At 38.1% G+C, this 10,767-nt stretch overlaps 2 protein-coding genes across 3 annotated transcripts; both read left to right on the top strand.

Annotated features, from left to right (window-relative positions):
- Positions 1 to 200: 200 nt before the first annotated feature.
- LOC119999764 (B3 domain-containing protein At5g42700-like) lies at positions 201 to 3,289 on the top strand. Of its 2 annotated transcripts, none has more exons than XM_038847505.1 (6): positions 201 to 557; positions 651 to 682; positions 760 to 928; positions 1,699 to 1,905; positions 2,339 to 2,419; positions 3,087 to 3,289. In XM_038847505.1, exons 1-5 carry the CDS (start codon positions 333 to 335, stop codon positions 2,390 to 2,392), a joined length of 687 nt encoding a protein of 228 aa, XP_038703433.1. In that variant the 5' UTR covers positions 201 to 332; the 3' UTR covers positions 2,393 to 2,419; positions 3,087 to 3,289. The 2 variants fall into 2 exon arrangements, with proteins under 2 accessions (XP_038703433.1, XP_038703432.1); XM_038847504.1 differs by having other exon boundaries at positions 202 to 557; positions 3,092 to 3,289.
- A 1,535-nt stretch (positions 3,290 to 4,824) lies between these two features.
- Positions 4,825 to 10,301, top strand: LOC120000496 (probable protein phosphatase 2C 12). Its single transcript, XM_038848591.1, has 10 exons — positions 4,825 to 5,066; positions 5,392 to 5,718; positions 6,368 to 6,539; positions 7,115 to 7,268; positions 7,348 to 7,411; positions 7,613 to 7,720; positions 8,504 to 8,629; positions 8,803 to 9,038; positions 9,237 to 9,439; positions 9,537 to 10,301. Exons 2-10 carry the CDS (start codon positions 5,521 to 5,523, stop codon positions 9,560 to 9,562), a joined length of 1,287 nt encoding a protein of 428 aa, XP_038704519.1. The 5' UTR covers positions 4,825 to 5,066; positions 5,392 to 5,520; the 3' UTR covers positions 9,563 to 10,301.
- Positions 10,302 to 10,767: the final 466 nt, after the last annotated feature.

The raw sequence follows: 10,767 nt of genomic DNA, 5'->3' as shown, positions 1-10,767 counted from the left end.
ATGGTATCCAGCTCGAAGTTTCGAATTGCACTGTTTTTGTGATCATTTGAAAATTTGAATCTGATTGGTTGGTCACTGGTTGGATTTGACATGCCTTTATAGTTTGTTTGAAATACACAAAAAGCGGAAATTAATGTTCCCAGCCAATCAAATTACGCCTGTGATGTGGCAGGCTCCTTGCTGGTGACGGTAACATACTCACTAAGTAGGACTCCAACGGTCCTGACGAAAATCAAAAACCCTGCCTAAACCTGGTTTTCCACTGACTCTGTGCACCGATTCTGTTCTTTCTCTCCCAAATCAGAGTCTAACTCTGTTTGTTTCTCGAGAAAATGGTGGCCAAGCTATCTTACGAGGAATCTCGCCAGAAGAGGGTGGAGGAAAACAAGAAAAGAATGGAATCCCTCAATATCCCCCAGCTCTCCAGAGCTCTTACACCAATCTCTCCCAAACCCTCTCCGATGAAACAAGTGAGAAATCGTACAGTCGAGAAAGAACTAGTCGTGGTTAGGAGGTCCACCAGAGTCGCTAACAAGCCTGCTCCTGTTTACAAAGAAGTAAGCCATTTTTTTCCCTTGTCTGTAATCTGTATCGGTTACCAAAGTTTTTAAATTTGAAAAAAGTTCATCACAATCTATTGCTTCTGACAGGTGGTTGTTGAGCGCGTAATGATCCCACGAAGGTAAACTAATTTCTTCAATTTTTACTGTCTGTGGAATGGCGGTGGCAGATGGCATTGTTAATGATTTTATACGACAGGATTTCTACTAATAAGCGAAGGGATTTGTCAAATCGAGTTTATGCTTCTGACGAAGCAAGGGCAGAGGCTATGCAAAATGCAGAAAAATTGGAATCAGGTCTGGGATCTGATTTCCCAATTTTTATCAAGTCAATGCTTCAATCACATGTTACGGGAGGATTTTGGCTGGTGAGCAACTCAGGGTTTTTTGTCTTCCTACCTTACTCTATATTGTCCGTTTCCATTTATCTCATTCTTCATTGCTTTTCATTTTCATGTTGTTTATGGAAGAATAGAAGCTGAAATTGAATCCAATGTTAAGCTACAAAACATATGGTTAGTAGAATTTAATTTGGTCCTGTATGGTTCTACTCAACAGAGTAGCGAATTCAGTACTCCTCTTAATTTTTGTGCAATTGAGTAAAGTTTGAAAATTTCCCTTCTCTGTTGATTTTACAGCAGCCCCTCCAAATAATTTTATTCTTATACTAACATTTTGTCTGTCTCCGACCCCGCCTACTGCGGGAGCTTTGTGGACAAGAGTTTTATTTTTTTTACTAACAGGATCCTATGCAATTTGTATGATTAGTCAAGTTAGTGGTTTAATGCAGAAAATTACTTTACCTCACCTTTAGTAATAAAGAATGTCGTAGAAAGCACGATAAGGTGATTGATGATAACTTTACTATGATTCCTCTCTTTAACCAAAACAAGAATAAAGACTATTGATTGTTCTGATAAGTATTCCTACCAATCATGAATTGTCTACAGGGAGCTTCTAGATTATTAGATCCTGGTCTGTAATGGTGCGTAGATAACCTTAGTCTGTCATTACTGTGTCAACAGTTTATATTTAGTTGCACCAACCAAAAGGAAAAACGTTCTTTGAATCCATATCTTCCGCAAAACCAGTTCTTATGCATGATTTTTTTTTCCTTCCCTCTTTCCTTTGAGCACAGGGCCTTCCTGTCCACTTTTGCAAGAGAAACCTTCCCGGGTGTGATGATGTAATCACCTTGATAGACGAGGAAGGCGATGAGTACCCAACAATATATTTGGCTCGGAAAACAGGACTCAGCGGTGGATGGAAAGGATTTGCGGTTGCCCATCAATTGGTAGATGGGGATGCATTAGTTTTTCAGCTAATCAAGCCTACAGCATTCAAGGTGATTTGGAAGCTCCATGCAGCTTCTCTTACTCTGATTCTTCTTACTCTTATATTTAATTTACGCTTCTTTATCAAACTTCTGTCTTTGTGTTATGGCACATTTCAAGTTCAGTCCCCATGTTTTATTCAATCGACCACTTATTTAGGAGAGATGAAGAAATCATATGTGGTAACTTATCTATGGGCATATAGTGTTTGCTTTTTTATCTTTTAGGCTTGTAGTGTATATCACTGAAGTATTCATTTCCTTTCCGAAACGTGAATCTTATGCCTAATGGCTTCCACTTGCATTAATCATGATCATTTTATCACTCTTTATGTGATTTTATCACATTCTATGGTGCCCTTGGATTGAACATAACTTTGCAATGCATGAATTGACATGTAAAATACATTATATGCACTTTTCTTTTCTTTTGGTCTTCTTTCAGGTTTACATCATAAGGGTAAATGGACCTGAGCAAGAAAACAACTCTGAGTCTTGAGCAATTGGAATTGAAACCAACGTTTTGGTAAATCTTTACTTTTAACTACTTGAAGAGACAATCACTATGCTCCCTTGAGTTTCTTTCTTATAACTTAACGATTGGCTATCATATTACTGCTCTTACATCGTTATTCGTTAATCATCATATTTTGTTGCCCCATAACCTAGTCAGGAGGAGTCGGGACATCAATTTTTTCAGTATATCCATTTATAAATTGCAAGGTTGCTGTTAGATTAGTACATCTCTCGCATTAATTTTAGGGGATTGAAACTTACTTCTATATGGAATTATGGGTTATGGATTTCCAACTTGCATGCTCTGTAGTTATCTGTCACATTCCAAGAAAGTGTCAGGAAGAGGGTACACCTCCCATATGAGACATGGGTGTGATTGCTCCTTTAACAGATATTGTAGTTTTTGCATTTCATATTGTTGTTCGTCTCTTAACATTGTTGAGGAACAGTTTGCAGCCTATAGAAATGAGTTCATGTTTTCCTGCTCTTCTTTTCTTAGCATTATTCAGGTATACAGCGTCTAGTCATAACAACTGCATTAATCTCAAATCTAGTACATTACATTCGTAGTAAACCCTTAATAATTTGTGATTGATGAATGGATCAACATTCCAAATTTTATTTGTGTATTCTTAATTCTATATTCATCACTATTCATCACTGGCACCCATTTTTAGTGCAGGTGTGAACCCCTTGGTGTGGGGTAAGGTGAAACGTTCCTCCTGCCAGGAATTTGTCTTGCCTCTGTCTAGAAGCAGTTTTTTGGCTGTAGTAGTTGATGGAAAAATTATCGTATATATCAAACAAGGGACAACTGTACTTAAATGTATTTTGTCTATTTACTACACTGTTCCTTTTGGACTCGCCCAGACGGAGTAAATCCACCGCATGGCGCACCCTCGGTAATTTTAGTTTTCCTATACAGGATTCGTTGGCATCTTATCAGGAGGTGTGGCGGATGTGTGACCTCAAAGTGTTGACGAGAGATTTCAAACCTAGATCCATGAGTATACTTGGAATGCCAGGAAATTAACTCGACCAACTCCTCGGGGTTAACTTGTGACTTTGTTTGGCAAGTCATATATGTTGATAATATGTGTGTGTGTGTGGAATGACGTTTCATTTGATTTGAAGGCCTAGAACCGACTTTCCTGGCAATCCAACACAAAAGGTACTAGACATGGACCCATGTCTATGAAACCAGTGGCGTGAAGCAAACATATTCATATTGGTCTTTTAGTCCTGTTTTGGGAAAAAAGGGGCCAACCAAGGCGATACGCTATCATCAATCACAAAAGCTTTAAAAACTAATCAACCATTTGTGGGCTGCAACGACTTGACCGACTTCCCAATTTTGATGAGCTGTGAATGTGGAAGAAGAAGAAAACTAGTTTTTAGTTATTTATGGCTACACGTTTGTAAAGCTGGACATTTCCAGCTAGCATTTTTTGGCTTCTCTCTGTCAACCCCTCAAAATGCCGTAAAAAAAGCATTTTCTATTAGAATTGCTTACCATTACATACATTCTGGTCCTCCGATTGATTACGTGATTAGTGTGTGATCATAAGAGTATTACTTTTAATGAAAATCGAATTTAGAATCTTCCAAATATATACGATTAGACAAAGTATTTTTCATCGAGACATTTCAAGTACATACGATACGGTTGAAATAGAAGGATTAGTTGTTCTTCTGTGAATGAGTTCGCGCTTTACTACTAGTAAATTCTCTACTCCTACGCAGAGTCTGCCCAATAACTTCCATTTCAAGATATTTGTAACCATCCACGCGCCTTTAGATTTCGTGAAAAACACGACGCAATAAAACTTGACTTGAATTTCCAATTTCCTTGACGTGAAAGTGGGATTCGCTTGTTCAAATTAACGGATGTATAATTGATGCCGAGAATTTCGGGATTGTCCGAGTGGAGGTCAAAGGGTTAGGTCTGATAGAAGGCTTTTTTCCCAAAAAAAAGGTATATAAGCCCATAATGGTGGGCCCATGGGCTATGACATTAATAATGTTATTGTTTTTATAAACGAATTATTTTGTAATTAATGACCGGCTTTAAAACGTTAATTATGTGTTTAATATCCCTAATTTTGCTTTTGCAGGTCCCTCCGTCACGTAAGGGGAGTCCGTTTGATTTTGACTAGGCCTCCCTTTTGTCGTTCTATATTCCGCTATCTTGCGCATCCGCGTTACATCAATTAACCGGCGCCACCTAAGAGAAGGTTGGTCCCACGTTATATGATCCGTTTTTGATGTTTAAGTGGGGCCGGCATGTTTTGATCCAGCCGTCAGTAACGCAACGCGCCTTCCTATCTGTATGGGACCCAGGGAACACGTTAGATTTTGGCTCGAAAACGGCTTCGGCGCCGAACGTGTGAGACGGTGCGTTTTTGGCATGCCAGCTAATGGGGGTTAAGCGTGAAAAAAAAATTGGAGAGGAGAAAAAGAGGAAGAGAGACAGCTTTATTTGCGCTATATTGTCCATGTAACGAGGTCTCTCTGTTTCAGCGATGGAATTTTTGCAGGACGACGAGGGGATCCGTGTTTCTCGATCATAGAGACGATTTAACGTTTTCGCAATCGCATCTCGTTCTCTTCTTAGCGCGTAATCTCCATTGCCGCCAGGATTCTCCTTCTCTCTCACTGTAAATTCCTCTCTATTTCTCTCCGTATTCTCTTTCGTTTCCCGAATACACTCGTCGGGATTTAGGTTTTTAAGGTAAATTTATGGAGGTTTGACAATCCACATTGGCTTGGATTTTTGTTTTGTCTGGTTTGATCCACCCACTATCCATTGGTTTATTCAATCGCACAAAGTTTGATATAATTTTCTATTATAAGAAATTTCTCTTTTCCAAGATCTCTTATGATTATCTTCCAAGATATGGTGATATGATATATGGTTGAATGGAATTGTTTGATTTGATGGGATTGGATTTTGATTTTGATTTTTTTTTTTCATTTCTATAGGAGTTACCAGAGTTATAGACAAAGAATGAACTATTAGAACGGTTGGGCGCAATCTATTTGGAAGAGGTATCGTGCGCAATCTATTTGGAAGAGGTATCGTGGTCTTTCAGGGTGAGAACAAACAATACAATGTCGACGAGGAGCGAGCACCACACAGTCCCACTTTCAGTATTGCTCAAGCGAGAATTAGCCAATGAGAAGATTGAGATGCCCGAGATTGTCCATGGCCAGGCCAGTCAGAAAAAGAAAGGGGAGGATTTCACTTTCGTTAAGACGGAATGCCAGAGGGTGTTAGGAGATGGAGTCAGCACATATTCAGTTTTTGCGGTATGTTTTGTTTCTTAACAAATCAGAAAATTCCCGTGTTGTGTACCATCTAACTAGTGGATCATGTTGTGTGTTTGCAAACGTTTTTGTGTTAAAGATAACATGGGGACAGAGCAGAATCTCAGCCATAATTGAACTTTGCGGTAGAAAAGACATAAATAAACTATCGTCTTTTCCCTTTTGACAGATTGATCATCAGTGCAGTAGTTTTATTGGTCAAGCATGCTTAATAACTTTCATGGAAAATCCACATTATTCTTTTGCATAAGTTGATTACAATGGATTATTGTTGTTATCTGAGAAACTGCTGATAAGGTATGTTTGATGGCAAAGACGAAGTTTGTTTCCTCTGAGGAGATCTTTTGTCATGCCTAGATACGCTTATCTAGCTTGACCCAAGAAATGTGTTACTCTTCACGATATTCATTTTAAATAAATATTTGAAGAGTGTTTCTTGTGAGATTTATCAATGGAATTATATTTGCATAATATGATAATTCGGTTTCCCAGTAATGTACTCATGATGTATGACTACTTTATTCTATCTAATTAAAGCTTCTCACTGGTTCCCTAATTTTCTGCTTGTATGAAGAGTGGAATTCAGTTTCATTTCATTTGGTTGCCACTCTTACTATACCACATTTTGCAGCTTTTTGATGGGCACAATGGGTCTGCAGCTGCTATCTATACGAAGGAGAATCTCCTAAATAATGTTATAGCTGCCATTCCTCCTGATCTCAACAGAGATGAATGGGTGATAGCTCTGCGAAGGGCTTTGGTTGCAGGCTTCGTAAAAACGGATAAAGACTTCGAGAAGAAAGGTGCTGGCCAAATTTCCTGTGAATTTGTACTTATTTCAAGATTTTTTGTGTGTCATTCACTTATTAAGGATGTATAGGAATTTCAACAAAGGTGAATATTTTTGCATTGGTAATGTTGCTTTTTTGCTGCCTAGGCTCCAAAGTGTCTAACTCTAGAAATAGTTTCTCCTTATTAAAATTTAGTCAGATCAAGTTACAACATTGACAAACAACTGTGCGGCCTCTTGCAGCTTTGCCATTCTATAAATTCCTGCTCTATTTATTTGTGAAGCAGTAATTTGGGTGTACAGCCTTACTAAATGTCCTGACTCCAACATTAAATATATGCAGTTTTGCATGTCTAGTTGTGAGTGTGTCTTTTTCTTATTTTTTGCTTAAATTGTGCAGTTTTACTCTATGTTCTAGTTGTATGTTATTTGCACGTTATAGTGCTGGTGTAGGTTTGAAGCTGATGATATGTTTAAGAGTCAATGTATTATGCATTTTGTCGTGTCTTATATAATGTAATAATCCCTTTTCATTCTGAATTTGTTGTACAATTCAAAATTTGAAGTATTTGCTCTCTTTATTTTCAGCTCAAACATCAGGAACAACTGTCACCTTTGTGATAATAGAAGGATGGATTGTAACTGTTGCATCTGTTGGTGATTCCCGTTGCATACTAGAGTCTGCTGAAGGCGATATTTATTACCTGTCAGCGGATCATAGACTCGAATGCGATGAAGAAGAGTATGTGACAGTACGTTTGGTCACTCACTTGAGAATTGTCACTTTTTGTCAAGGTCTTAACTCTTTGTAATTTTATCAGGAGGGATCGTATTACTGCAAGTGGGGGTGAGGTTGGTAGGCTTAATGCAGGAGGTGGTGCGGAGGTATCTTTTTTTTACTTACCAAAAAAAATAAAATTGAAAAAGACATGTAAAAGCCAATAGCTTAAAATTGTTATAACAAAAATATGAATCTGCTTGTTTATGATGTCTACTCTTTGGATTTAGTGCAAGTTATTGTGAGAACTGCATTACTTTTATTTGTGGATCAAAGTGGGGTTTTTGATGAGAACTATCCTTTTGTAGATTGGTCCGTTGAGATGTTGGCCTGGTGGTTTGTGCCTTTCACGATCCATTGGGGATAGGGATGTTGGCGAGTTCATTGTCCCTGTTCCTTATGTGAAGCAAGTGAAGGTTTGTTTCTACATTTCTAATGTGTGTATGATGTCGATACAGTTTGCTTCCCGTATTTCCCCTGTGTGGGCTTGAGCATTGTCTAGCTGTAATTTCTTGGTAAATTCTTGCTAAATTGAACATGTTGTAATCTTTACTCACAGAGGCATAACTGTTGAGTTTTTTTTTAGAGGAGAGATTCATATGCTATATTTCAGAGTGTTAAGCCAATAAATGAGAGACAAAAATGAAACTTTGATGGTAACCAAATAGATCATCTTGTTTAGAATAACATACATTTGTGCTAATACAACTACTTGAACTTTTACTTGCTGGGAATTGGAAGTTTGATGAAACTCTATGACTGAATGCAGAGAGAGAACCTTTCCATAACTGCTTATGCTTCTATCTTCATACTACTGCATTATAGTGAACTTTTGTATGTTAGAGTTAGGTCATAACACTATCATTGTGAACGTGTTTCACGTCTTATCTCACTTGAAACAATTGATTTCATTATTGGCCTAGGTGGGTTTTATATAACATTCAGCATAAAAAAAAACTAAGATGAGGATCAACTCTCATATTTTTGGACAGAGAGAGAAAGCTATTTCTTAAATTTCTAATTGCATGATGCTTGAGGGCTTGGGAAGCCATCTGCACAGGATGACTATTCTTTCAGTGTCCTTTAGAATTTTTCTTTGTTTTTATTGTCTGAGCATCACTTATAATAACCAAAAATATTCTTACATTTGTGTTTGAAATTTATGTCTTGTTAATTCTTTATATTATTTGTTCTGGCAGTTGTCTTCAGCTGGTGGTAGACTCATTATTTCAAGTGATGGTGTCTGGGATGCAATATCGGCAGAAGTGGCCCTTGATTGTTGTCGTGGGATGCCACCAGAGGCTGCTGCTCCACAAATTGTTAAAGTATACCAATAACTACTTTAATTTGTAGATTATTAAGTTTTTTTCCTAGTCAACAACATAAACAGCTTAAGAAACTCCTACACCTACCAGATGTTGCACTACTTTTATTTCTTCAATGCTTATTATTCACCATCTATCAATAAACTTAATCTGAATCTTTGTTACATGCTCAGGAAGCTGTACAAGGTAAGGGACTTAGAGATGATACTACCTGCATTGTGATTGACGTACACCCACAAGAAAAGCCACCTGCACCTTTGCCACCAACAAAGAAGCAAGGGAAAGGAGTGTTCAAGTCCATGTTTCGCAGAAAGTCCACCGAATCATCTTCTCAAGTTGATAAAGAATACATTGAGCCAGACATAGTAGAGGAATTATTTGAGGAAGGATCCGCAATGCTTTCAGAAAGGTTTGTGCTACTATTATCATTTGTGGCTAGAAAACCTTTGATTTCCAGATCATACATCATTTAACAAACATGTTTTGTGTGCTAAAAGCATTTTCACTTTGATATTGCTTCCCTCAATGGGTGCCAGTCTACCTACATTTAAAGACTTATTGTGGGACTTCGTTCTTGTCTCACATGGGTTGTTTGTGTGGTATGCAGGTTAGACGCACAATACCCGATATGCAACATGTTTAAGTTGTTTATGTGTGCAGTCTGCCAAGCAGAGATTAAATTTGGAGAGGGCATTTCAATACATTCTGGGTCATCTGAATCAAGAAATCTCCGTCCATGGGATGGCCCTTTCCTATGTGGTAGTTGCCAAGAGAAAAAAGAAGCAATGGAAGGGAGAAGACCGTCAGGAGGTATGCCATCTCTCTCTCTCCCCTCACCAACTGTGTGAATTACTTGAGAAATTCTGTATCACTTAATTTTTGCTGCCCTTTTTTCTGTTGTTTTCAGATAGACATAGTAGTGAAAGTGACTAGCTAGGGCTCGTGATGGTATTTGCAATTTTGCAAGCACTAACAATTGTTCCAAAGTTGATCGTTATCAGAAGAAGAAGCTCTCTCAAGTATTAATTCCCTTAGTTTCTTAAGAGGGGTAACTGAGAATTTCGATCCATTGTGGCAACTTCAGCTTTCATTTTGACCTTCTTTTGCTAAGCTGTGCACCATGTCAGAAAATCAGGAGCTCTTGCCGTTACCCTCATTCTCGACTGAAGTAGTAATGGCCAGTAAAGCTTGCCTCTTGTAGAAGGGCTTGTTGAAGGCTTCGGTATAGTTGTCACCGTATAATGACCCATTGGGATGTTACTATAAGTTTGTGTTTCACATCCTTCTATTACCAGTCCACTTTATAGAGCTAACTTTGGGTGATAGCGACATTCAGTGTAATATTATTACATAGGGAACTTGTTGAGATTACTCATAGAGATTCATTGCCAATAGGAGAGAAATTGCTTGACCAGTCCGGTGAAGGATTATTTTCATCACCGCCCCCCACCAAATATCTTGTTTCTTTAACCTTGCTATTCCTTTGCTTATTCAAATTGTAATTTGATCAATTCGTTTGATTGTAAAAAGATTCCAGATTTCTGCCTTCACCTTTTTGTCCATATGTTGTCCCCACAGAACATTGGCCCGGTACTTGAGATCTCAGAGTACTGGTACTTGAAGATCTCATAGTAGCAAGCATCCTATACAACTTATTGAGATGAGTCTTTCACTTTTGCCTCCAAATTTTACTGTCTCTACTTGTATGCTTCTTCATGTCTATTTATCCTGCTAAGGTATACTTTTTCCAAGCAACATTTATTGGTTGGGAACTGAAAATCTGAAATGAGAGCCTGGGACTTGGCTTTTCTGTCTTGATTTATTATAACACCTCACACAGCATCTTCATGGACAAGAAAATGTGAAAAGAGCATGATACACACCTTTCATGTCAAGTTAATTGCACAGTAGATAAATATCTTTGCCTCATTACTAGTGATTTTGAGTCCTTGAGATTTTGGCAAGAAGTGTGCATGAGGGGGGGAGTATGATAGGTTTTGTGTAGCGTCATCATGAACTAGTTGAGCCCATACCCGAATGGTACAGATTTTTATGTGATTTCCTTAAGACTATAGAGGAGCAGTTTCGGTATTGTAGTATGTCTCTGTTGCCTAAGGACTATTTATTCTGAATTATCT

The sequence above is a fragment of the Tripterygium wilfordii genome, chromosome 6 (genome assembly GCF_013401445.1).
Source record: "Tripterygium wilfordii isolate XIE 37 chromosome 6, ASM1340144v1, whole genome shotgun sequence".
NCBI lineage: Eukaryota > Viridiplantae > Streptophyta > Magnoliopsida > Celastrales > Celastraceae > Tripterygium > Tripterygium wilfordii.
This window is presented reverse-complemented; position numbering and strand designations above follow the sequence as displayed.